Here is a 12,249-nt window from a genome sequence, read left to right as displayed (position 1 = left end):
AGGGCCAGAGCAGCCACTACAAGACATTGCTCAAAACTCTCCTATGCAGGGCACGTTGCTGTCCCTCCCTTTGGCCAATTCTTTTTTTGCCACTTCCTCTCATTCTCCCTCTTGAAATCCTCCTCCTCTCTTTTAGCAAGCAAGTTAACTGAGGTTGGGTGTACAGCTCTGAATAAGGGAGATGGCTTTAACTTTAAGCCCATTAGTGAGATGGATGAGTTCCATACAAAATATATATTTTTTCAAAATGAGATTGTGCAGAAGGACTTTACAGGTAATCAGATTTAACGGGAGATAGCAGTGTAAAGTTTTCCAGTTCTCAGCTTAAATTGCCTTGTCACTCTGAGGTTGGCTGGAATGAGACACATATCAGAGCTGCCCAACAGCTATGAAATTTTTCAAAGTGCCCTTTGAGACTGTCGGTGAACAAAAAGCTGGTGACTCTTGCTGCATGAGGAGAATGATGTCCAAACAAATAACACCACCCCAACCCCTTGTATTTGTTAAAATCCCCTTTCAGGTTTGAAGGCAGGGAATTCTGTTCAGAAATAAAAACATTTGGTAGAGACATGAGAAAGCAGCAGCAGAGGATAAGTACATTAAGACCTGAGAAGCAAACAGCACAGAGAAACAGAGTTTTTATACTGTGAATCAAAATAAGATATTTTTTCAATGAAGAAAATGACTCCTGATTTAATGAGATCTTCTACAATGAACACAGTATGCTACATTTTATCTCCATTTTGTGATTTTGAGGTTGTGACAATTAGTTTTTTGTTGTATCACAACAGTGCTCCACAGTTCTGCAGTCTCCTGCTTTATGAAGAGTTGGCAGCACTTTGTAACCAATCTACTATCACGCAAACTATAATGTCTAATCATTTCAGACTGTACAAGCCACAGTTGAAAAATAGCAGTTTGTGCAATGTGTGCATAAACTGTACTTCACATTAAGCAAATTAGCTATAATTTCCATGTAATTGCAAGCAAAGGTATTTACTTGAGGGGGAAATTAACGTATATTTTCTGTTAGACTTATCCGTGAGTGCAGTTAATTAGATTATTTTTCTTGCTTTAACCACAGTTTCTACATTGATTAGGTTGATTGATTTATTGCTGTCAATTGACTGATATGTAGCTTTAACCAGCTAAAATTCTGTAATGACTTAAACGTGTCTTAGTTTTAAGAATCACAGTATTAATTGAAGTAATAACCTATTTTTTTTCTAAATCTAACTGAACTGGGGGGGATGTGGTCACATTTTTTATGTGGTCTGTGATGTCAGAAATATAGAAATCTATACTGGTAAATTACTATTGCAGAACATTGGAATGAGAGCACTGCAAGGCCTTAATAGAAAATAAGGAACTGTTCATACTGCCGTAGTGGACAGTTGAAAGAGATGGAAAAGCTTAGACTACTCCAATAGCAGAGCATCTTATTTACTACAGCATCACTATGGTGCTACAAGTGACCGTGACTCAATAACTTACAAGGGGAACAGATAATGGGAAGATCCTAAGTTTGATTCATAGATGTGTATGTTTTGAGTGAAATGTGAGAAAAAAGGAAACATTGAATCAATATCTTCAAATATTCTGTGAAAAAAATCTTTGATTTTTAAGCCTTCAGAGCATCATTTCAAACAAACATCCCCATAGTGATGGTGCTAACTCTAAGCAGCTGGTGACTGATATAAAAATATACTTAGGGCATTTTTTCCATTACAGGTGAGTTATAAGATGAGACTTGCCAGGTATCTCTCCGTTGACACGCTGACGAGAATCAAATCATCTCCGATGCGAACTTTCTCACCCTCGGATCTCTGCTTGGACGCAGGGTGAATAGTCCACCAGCAGGCTTCTCCTATTCACACAAGCACAAAACATTATCTATAAATTGATGAATAATAAGTGGAATTTAAAACTCGAACAGGTCTGTTAATAAAGTCATTTGCACACCAACTTGATACGCATAACTGTTCTTCTTGGTTAACTGTATGTTCAGCAAATAATAATAATACAACGATCCATCCGAGAGAGCTGTGGAGGAGCTGCAGCCTCTTTATAAATGTTCGTAAGGACTTCTAATGTAGTTTAAATGTCAAATGTAGCACTACTGTACACAGCACATATACACAGTATCACAGTATTTCTCCCATGAGTACTGATTCAGTCTCAAGGTTAAGCAAAACTGACACGATTGCTCAGGAGGACTGAGAGTCCTGTACTCTGTACAGTGCCCGTTAGTCATACTGTACCTATTGAATCTTCTTGTAGGCCGACATCAAATGACAGCTTGTCTGTCAGAGACCTTGATGTCTTCAAACAGGTCAAGTACTGGCAAGTAAAAAAGGAATATAGTATTGGATCAAAGGAAAGGAATTTATCTCATGTTAAAGTATCTCATCAAAGCATAATGCAAATTTAAAAATATTAATGGTTTAGAAACAATCGTCAAACTTTTTGTGCTAAATCAGTATATTAATTGATTAGTAATTTGAGAGAATGTATTGAAAACTTGTTCTGTCAAGTCATTAATCAGCTACAGGTAAAAAATTAGTTTTTGTTGTACAAAGACAATAGTCTGAGTGGATGAGAGAAAATTCTACAATTACAACACAGTGCGGTGGATACTTACCATGCCACTAAATGAGTGGCGTAGGAGGATGGCATGACCATACAGCAGGGTCCTGTGTCCACCACCCTGACCCGACTGGCAGGAAATAAACAGGGAAGAGATTATTATCATACCAACTCAGCTGTGACGCCTGGACCCTGTCAAACTTCAAGTTAATATCCTGTGGGTCAGATATTAAGCCTAAGTTCCCTTTGCTTTATATCCTGTGAGAGCAAAGTGTATGGGACTCAAAGTCGATTTTATTTCATCCTTTCATTCCAAGTGCAAGCAGGAAACTGACAGAAATATTGGCAAGACGACACACAACAACGTTCACAACAAAAAACCACATATAGTAACACACAGAGTTTGCGCATTCTTGTGACAGAAAAGAATAACTGCAACAAACGTTAGCTAAACCAAGGAGGAAATGTGAGAAAAGGTGTGAGCAAAAAAAGAGAAGAATATGGGTTTACTTCATAATCATCATGTCAAATACACACAAGTACCTACCTTTTTAATTAACCTCTAGCAGCAGAGTAATAGAAAAGAGAATATCATAAGTTGGATAAAAAATCTTAAATTTGGAACAGGTCTTCTGCCAAGTCAGTTCACCTTGGGCTTAAGTGTTAGTCGAACTTAATAAAAAGTACAGGAGGGGATTAAAAAAAATAAAAAAGAAGCAGCTGTGTTTTCATTCAGTTTAAAATTTCGATTAAGACTAAAGCAATAAATCAATATTATGGTTTTTGGTATGCATAAATTATTTCACATTTCTAAACATTATTTTTTTCATTGTCAGAGCAACTACATCATCCAGTCTCCCAGTTTTATTTTTTCTATACGAGGTAAACACTGTTTAATCTCTTATGACAAACAACCGAGGAACCAACACTCAGCAGTGTTTATCCAACAAGAAACACATAAAGACTATCTGCTCTCTTGTCAGCGTTAATTTGTGTGTTAGCTGGCAGGGTCACATTTAAACTGACCTCAAGGAAATTCCCAACCGTTCCCTGAATATGAACCTCAGCTAATTCTCTCTTGGCTTCATAGTCCCCCAGACGGCTTGTATAAGACAGACCAAAAAGGAAAAGGAGGGTTTGATCAAAAGAAAAATGGGAAGAGTATCCAGCAACAGCTGGGCGGGAGAGAGGGAGGGGGTACACATAGAGAGTTAGCCTGTAATTCAGGCCTGCTGCCATGCTGACACACATCACTGCCAGGAACTGTGACCTTTGGTGCACTGCCCCTCCCGTTTAAAACACTGTATGCTCAACAACTACAGTGTGATTTGTGCGAAAGAGTCTGTTTGCATTGTGTCAGAGGACTTTGTTGGGATTGTGTAGAATATCAAGCTTTAAAAGAATAACTATTTTCTAAATTTTTCTTTTAGTGAATAAATCCCATCAAAAGACATAAGCCGACAAACTGTACGATTGTTTCTGAATCCAGAGTCTGAGATCACCGAGTCACGTCATCGCACTGGGGAACATATTTTATCATACAGAATATATACAGAGACAATTTATTCAAAAGCAGCTCAGCAGTTTCAAAACGTGGTTCCTTTAGTCAGTGGAGAATAATGTCCTGGACGTGAAAGTTGGAATGTTTTTGGAATTAGCAGGAAAAGCCCAAGCAAATGCTATCAATGATGGTTCAGTTCCATGAGCCGTCTTATTAGGCTATAGTTAAAGAGTTAATGACAACTTTGCTTTTCAATCCCAGATACAGTTAAAACACTCGCCTGCCTTTGGGCAAAAGGTTTCAAGCAGTTAAGCCTACTGCTAACATTCATAATTTACTCTACAATACCTGGTCAGTTTGAGCCATCTGTATTATCCTAAAGTTCAAAAGAAAGCAAAGAAACGTCTTGATGGCTCTGTCAGCAGGTGGCAATATTTCCAATACTTCCATTTAAAGTTCCATCTTAAAATCTGTTTTTTAAATTCCTGTTGTGTTATGTCCAACTTTATTTTATTATTCTAAATTTATGCAATTTCTTCATATTTCCAAAACTGATTACTGACTACATTTGCAGCATCCGATTAGCACTAGATGTGCTTAGCTGAAAGTTTTAGATCCAAGGTCTTTGTGGGCTGCGAATTAAAATTCACCAGAGCAAGAAGCCTATCTTCACTAATCATCATGGTTTTCTTGTCCTTGAGTCCACATCATACCAAAACTAGAAGGTAACCAAACTGTATCCTAGTTTTTAATCTACTGCATTTATAGTTCTTTAGCTCAGTTATTTTTTGTGTCAAAGACACAGTTAACTTTTCATCTTATCTACAAGCAAAAACATCAAAAGAAAAAAGCAACAATCTTTTAACTTGATATGACAATTTACATATTTTTAGCAGCATAAGGGCGAGAAGGAAAGAAATTGCACCAAACAGATGATTTTTGGTGTCATTTTATAATCACTCACACCAGCCAGTTTCTTAACCTAATTAAATTTTTGGGCCTGATTTTGCTTAGTATAATGAAAAGTCTGCTTTCTCATTGGGAGAGCTCGACAAAGCCATTACTCCAAGCCATGACTAAGTAATTCACCTACATTTTCAAGTAATCGTTTGACTTATATGAGCAGCCAGGGAATGGAAAATAGCAAACAAATCAATTTTTCAGTGCTCTAGGGAAGCTATTCAAGCCAGACTCATTTGTTAATTACCATCCGATATATATTGATTCCCTTGTACATATTCAAGGTCCTGTCTTTCAAATCATCTTGATAATGAGACATGGGTTGTCCTTCGTGTACTCTACATTTAGTTTGTAACAGTACACTAAAATATGATGTGCATTACTATACAATGAAACTATGCAACTTAAAAAGAAAAACAAAACAATTAACATCCATCCAGTTTGGTTGAGTATGCTTAAGGTGTGAATAAAAAATTTTTTAAAGTGTGTTTATACATAAATCTTCATTTTAACAAGGGATATCCTGATCCAATTTCAAGTATTGGATGGCGTCCAGTTTGAGGCGTTTTTCAATTGGTGGGTATCGTTGCAATGAGTACACTTATTCAATGCTACTGCATTCAATATACGTTCCTGACACATGGCTAATAAGCATATCAATCCAGATGTGCATTACCAAAGGCGTTGGCATATAGTAGCTATATGCACACATCATTGATATATAGACACAGGACATATTTTCTTTGCATGAATAAATAGTTTGCAACTCACCATATCACTGAATCAGTAGGAGAGTCTGTGAGGGTTCCTGTGGAGTTGGTGACCATGCTGCATTCAATGTCATTATGTAACAATCACTATCAGACATATGATTATGCCAAGGCTCTATTTTAGATGTTCCTGTTTTATATGTCCCAGTTTAACTTCTGCAATGTTACACCAAGTGTAATAAGGATCATCTTATAATAAAATGATTATGCTGCTCACACTATAATTTTGTATAACTGAAAATTCATGCCACACTTTTGATAAGGAGCTTTCTCTGAAGGCTTTTAAATCTATTTTCAAAATTCAAGAAAATGGTTTTCTTACTGTATTGCAAAGCTACTGAGGTGTCAAGAATATACATGGAGCTAATTTTAGTTAATGTGCATATCGTGTGACAAATGCACATTATGATTACTGACATAATATATCAATACTATATAAAACAATACCATCTTAAATGGCTTGGATCGGTATCAGGGGAGAAAAAAAATCTTGATCAGGACATCCCTTCTTTATAGTTCTGCATTTGAGTACCCTGAAATCAAAACTGATTTCAGGACATTTCCTCTTGTCCATACCCTTCACCTTTGGTTAGAGACCAAACTCAGAGAAAACAGAACAGCACACCCAAATCACAAAATGAGTTTTCTGCCAGAGTGTTGCTTTTCAGATTTTTTTCATGTGATCTGCTCAAATCAAATCAGTTATGAAAGCTTATTACTCTCACTGATAGCTATTCATGATAATTTGTAGGTATATTCTTTCTGTGAATCAATGCAATAAAAAGAAAATAAAAGGGATTATGAATGCTTTAAACAAACGGCAAGCAGACCCTATAAGTTTTAAGTAGTTGCACATTTGCACACAAAGTTGTGTTCAAAAGGGCCAAGCAAAACATTCACTAATGTCGACACAATAACAACGGCAATGGATGTCTATTTCAGGATTGTCACATAATGTTCACAGTTCATAAACATCTGTGACAAGTTAACTGATTGTTTCTACACTGACTAAGGGAAAGAAAATATGTTGATAAAAAATGAGCCAAAAGCTTAATTTTCTCTCCGGGTGAAGTATACTCAGGAATACAGTAAATGTTTTTGTTGTTAATTTTTCTCAGTATGTAGGGATAAATGTACCATTAGGATAATGTCGTCACATACCTCTGAACCTAATGCATTACATGTGATGAATGCCGCTATGACAATCGAGAAATAGGCACTACATTGAGTGAAAGTGTCTGAACTTCAACCCTTTCATTTAGCAGCAGGTCCGTCATGCACACTGACAACATGATGGATGAACAGACTGATGGACCTACCCATTTGTCATGGTCAGCACTCTAGTAACAAACAAATACAAATGAAAAGAATGTGTTATTGGGATGTATGGCGGTCAATTACACAAATCTGAGAGAAACAATGGGGAAATATGGGTCCTTACTGTGGAAAGTGGAATGATTTATTAGCCTTGTTACCAGAGAGTTTGTATTCTAGCCAGCATCATGTTGTCTTGCCAAATGAGGCCAGCCAACAATGTTGCACTGTTGAGCACAAAACAAATCTGCTACCCAGGCTAATAACAATGCAGGCCTGATTCTCCTGAGGAGAAGACCCAAGCGGTATACAAAATAAGACATTTAAAGAACCATCTGTGCCGGAAGGCTTTATTGTGCACAAGGGGACAGTTGTGGCCACAGCAACCCAGCAAAGCCCAAAACATGGCCCGTTTTGCATGACCATGGTGGGATTTTGTTCCCAATTCATCTTGAGTGTGGCATCCAAAATTCTGTATAGTGCTCGAGTTCCTGTAATTGCCACATCTGTACTGCACAATAATTCATGCTACTTTAGCTTTGTCATCTTTATTCCTAGAATACCAATGGTCTGTTTAAAGTATCCTCTAATAATAATAATAGGCTCCATCAGATGAGGAGTGCTTAGAACCACATGCTCAGGCTCAGACCACATGTATCCAGTAGGAAAAGTGATTTAAAAGAAAAAATAAACTTAAAAAATACCAGTAACAAGCAATTTATTCCAAGTAAGATTTTAGAAAATTAAGCACTGTTTTCTCTTTGTTTTTTTTTCTAACATTTGGACTAAACATGAGTTTTGTCATTTCCTCCCATCACTTTACCTCTCCCATTACATCTACAGCTAAAAGTCATGGGAGATTAAACAACACATGAAAAGACTGTTGGAACATAGAGGCATGAAAAAATATCAGCATCTACTGTAACAGGGGTTTACAGACCCCACATAGCCCATTGAGATGCTTCATTGTTATGGATAACACTCCCTTTGCACAACACAGAATCTGCAGGATTCAAGATTACCTTCCTTGCTCTGATAAACATGCTGAGTGAGCTGGAGTAGAGCCACGAGAAAGAGGTTTGCACTGTTTAGTGCAAATCAAGGGAGTGCAGAGAGGATGCTGTGGATGCAGCAGAGCACTCACAGATAATTTCTGTCCTTTCTTTTTACCCTGATGGCTGTTTTTTATTATTTCTTTTTAAATCAAAGCCTCCTCATTTCTTCTTGGAAAACAGGAATGTGTTACAGGGAATAAGAATATAAATGTTCCGTTTATAATTGAGTAACAGCTCTTGGTGTAAACGTGGCTCAGAGTATTGCTGGCAAGAAGTAAACACTTTTTACCACATTCACTTGAAAAAAAAGTTAAGATTTATTGGCATTCAAGTGGCACTATTGTAAAATAATAACTCCCAAATGAGGAGGGTAACTCAGTAGATGCAGAAAAACATTTTGTTAACAAAATAGATTAATGCCCTAATGACCCAAACTTAATTAAATTTCGCCAAGGTTTTTTTTACCCCTAAGGCTGCTTTCTTTGCATTTGTTGTTGTAAAAATTTTCGCAACGTCTCATATTAAAACGACCAAATAGATAGTTTGTTCAGCCTTTAAATACAACCCATAGGGGTGTCTCTAAAGAAGCGCCCCCTACATGTGGAAAGAGGCAAATACAATTAATATAATCATTTCAATATCAGAGAAAATGTAATTTCTCAAGTATTTCCTATAACAAACTACAAAGTCCTCATAAGCAGGAAGGAGGGAGCGAATGGTGCGATTATCAAACATGGGACGAGAGTTTGACTTCCAGGTAAGTAATGTTTTTTCACTTATCATTTACATTCAGCCAATAACACTTTACTGAAACACTGCTGTGATTTAAATACATAGTATGTTTTTAAACTAAAATACATTCTTTCCTCTATACCACCACTGTGTTGATGGCCACCATTTTGACACTTTACATGCAGTTACTCTCACCACCACTAGAGGCTGCATACTCCATCATCATTGTTGCCTGCATGAACAAACGACCAATGAGGTTGTTTTGGGGAAGAGTACAGTCTCACTTTTAAATTTTATCAGCATCAAATTAAAAGTAACACTTGAATTATTTGAATTACAAATAATTCGAATTGTGCTTAATGTTTGATTGGTGCCCTAATTTGACTTGTCAAATATGAGTTGGACAGCATTTGAAAGATAATTTTGGGAACAGTATCATCAGCATCAAAATACCCCAGACATGTTTGGTCAGCTTCCAGCATTTCAACTGAGAAGCTACTTTTATCAGATTTAGTGCGTTTGCATTTCTTTTAATTATGTTCACTGAACATCAGTGTATGGAATATCATTCAGCTACACTTATCTTGTGTAATAGTAACAGACAAGAAAACAAAAAAGAGAGCCTTGAGATGGTGACTCACCCTGTGAGGAAGAAAAATATTCACAATCATCTTGAGTGTTAACATACTAATTAATTTATGCAAGCAGGAATTAATGCTTTTGTCTACAATAGCATTTTGGAGTGCTTATGAACATCAGAGAGACATCTTAGGGGTATTAGCAGGGAGGAAGGAGGCACTCACCCCTTCGTTGTTCTGCCCAGTTTTAGCAAGCATCTCCTGCAGGGCCCGGACTGACAGGGACTGCTCCAACACAAAGTTACAAATGCACAGGTCTGGAGGAACATGCTGCAAAATAGAAAAGAAAAAAGGAAAGTATGGAAGGAAAAGAACAGAAGAAAACAGACATTAGTTGAAGAGGCAGTGACAAAAATCAGTGTGTCTCTAGTTTGCCCTCTTTGAATTTCCTCTTATGTTTCCTGTGGGGCCTCATAGGGAAGCAGCTACCCAAAACGTCCCTCCTCTTTCTGAAATTAAATATGACAGGTTGCACTTAAGTCAGTCTTGTTATCAAGACTTCAGTGCAAAATGATTCCAAGAAAATGGTTAAGGATTCTCATAGTAAAAGTTTAGCAGGCGTTATCTGATGTCAAGGTGTCAGCCTACATGTCTGCTGAAGTATTTCTAAATTATGACCATGATGTAAACATGGAAACCACTACTGTAAGGTAAACCAGAAAGATACTAAATTGTGACCCACACAATCCATAAACAGACCATTTGACATGTGGGAAAATGTTTAGGAACCTTTTGCTTATTAAAGGGAATACATATTTTCACAGCAGCAGGAGTTTACTAAATTAATTGCAGCCCAGCTGAAATGATGCTCAGTGAGGAATGGCACTCATAAATAATTATGATAACTTGTGACTTCTCTGCTATTCCAGTCTCTAATTAATAAGTGTCAGGGGTTCCCGAGGGCTGTTAAAAGGTGTGCAGGCTGGAGCTGCAATGACCAATAACTCGTTTGGCTGAGCTTTATTCCTCAGGAAGCAGGGTTGTTGAGCTCTCTTGTGTAATAAGCTTCAACTGAGGTTTGCAGACTGAAAACCACATCTTCATAAACACAATAACTGCTGATCATAAAGTACTCGCTCTACTACTAAGATAATTCTTAAAAATGTGAGGTTCCTTCAGAGGGGTAATGCAGAAATGACGATGCTGAGGAATGAAAATGGGGTGTTTGACATTGTATTATGATTGTAAATTACGTGCAAATCAAAAGCACAACAGAAGTAGATCTATTCATTAGTATGAGCTTGTCAGTGTATCAAAATTAATTAACTTCGTAAATTGTAAGATGACACTGTTGATTAACATTTCACCACTGACATGACGTGTAAATAACAGAAAAACAAACAGATTAGCCATAAGTCGGTAACACTTACACCCTATATCAGCTCATGTCCATGAATGATCCCGTTTTCATCTTGGACATTTGTAACAGCGTTTATTGCACCTCCAGAATATGAAAACAAGCAGCTTTACACAACATTCATTCAACATTCCTTTCCAACAGAGACAAGGAATGATTTAAAAGGTACAGGGTGCCCACCCTAACTCAGTAACACAACCAGCTGACCTTCAACCTCTGTAGTGAAGTGGGAAATGTGAGCAGAGACGAGGGCTGCTGGGTGATAATGAGGATGTGGCTGCTCTGGAACTCAACACAAACATACTTTGAAATCTCCAAGAGCAAGTGTGTGTCCAGTTTACTGTTCACTGTGGCCAACAGCCAGCACCCAATGTCGCACAGTGATATTTAAACTTATGACTTTTTCAGCACTGGGAAGACTGATCATAGGAAATACTTTCATATGCAGCTTAACATGACAGTCCAACACCTTTGGTGTCAAAACAACATCTGTGGTGATAACTTGGAACTGGTTGCAAATCTTACACCTCTAATGAATTATTCACCTTCAATTCTCCAATTATACTCCTGCACGGTAAAGCAGACATACTGAACATCCTGTCTCGTCTGATTAGACATGAGACTGTGTGGTCACATTTAGAAGGTCCAATTCTTTCATATTCTACAGGGTGTTAGATTGGATAGAGCAATATAAGCTGCGAAAATTAGTAAAACAAGCCCCCAGGAGATCAAACTGAATTATCTGACAGTCTCAAGTATAATATTATAGGCAGGTTAATATTAAAAAGAGATCAAATACACTCTTCCATCTTCTGAGGGGCTTTTTCTATATATGACGAGAAAACATCAAAAGGGAATCGCATGATGTAGCTTATTACTTTGTGTAGAACAAGCTTGAGTGGAGTGCCACAAAAGTGGCCCTGATCCTTTACTACAACAAAACTTATAAATGGCGTACTATTGATGGAGAAAATGTCTACAAGAAGACATGAAGTTAGTATTAATCCTCATCTAAAAATAAACTCCAACAGATCATTTATTCTAGTTTCTAGTCTACTTCACTGATGTGCTGTTTAATTGGTTCATTATTTTGGTAGGAGTGCAAAAAGAGCAAATAAATTCAGACAGGTGAAGAAACCAAAAGATCAATTTAATAGAATTGCTTGGGACGAACAAAAGATGCTGCATATAACTGGAAGGATAAATCTTACAAACGTCCAGTTTGAACAAAAGCCCACAGCAGTGACCAAAAGAGAGTAAAAGATGGTTCACACAACTACATGATAAAGATAAAAAAAACTCACTAGAAGGCTGCAGGAAAAATAGACCACAACAG

The 12,249-nt window shown here is 37.2% G+C and overlaps 1 protein-coding gene across 1 annotated transcript in view; it reads right to left on the bottom strand.

Annotated features, from left to right (window-relative positions):
- ryr3 (ryanodine receptor 3) overlaps positions 1 to 12,249 on the bottom strand; it is a 116,014-nt gene that overhangs the window by 84,549 nt on the left and 19,216 nt on the right. Inside the window, exons 3-6 of the mRNA XM_072362402.1 lie at positions 9,722 to 9,826; positions 2,642 to 2,716; positions 2,262 to 2,340; positions 1,755 to 1,867 (exon numbers count right to left, since the gene is read on the bottom strand). Of these exons, the coding sequence (XP_072218503.1) occupies positions 1,755 to 1,867; positions 2,262 to 2,340; positions 2,642 to 2,716; positions 9,722 to 9,826 (372 nt within the window). The remainder of the gene's footprint in view (positions 1 to 1,754; positions 1,868 to 2,261; positions 2,341 to 2,641; positions 2,717 to 9,721; positions 9,827 to 12,249) is intronic.

Source organism: Leuresthes tenuis, unplaced genomic scaffold (genome assembly GCF_036924035.1).
Source record: "Leuresthes tenuis unplaced genomic scaffold, fLeuTen1.0.hap1 SCAF_13, whole genome shotgun sequence".
NCBI classification, from domain to species: Eukaryota; Metazoa; Chordata; class Actinopteri; order Atheriniformes; family Atherinopsidae; genus Leuresthes; species Leuresthes tenuis.
Note: the sequence above shows the minus strand (reverse complement) of the source record. Positions and strands in the feature narration are given on the sequence as shown.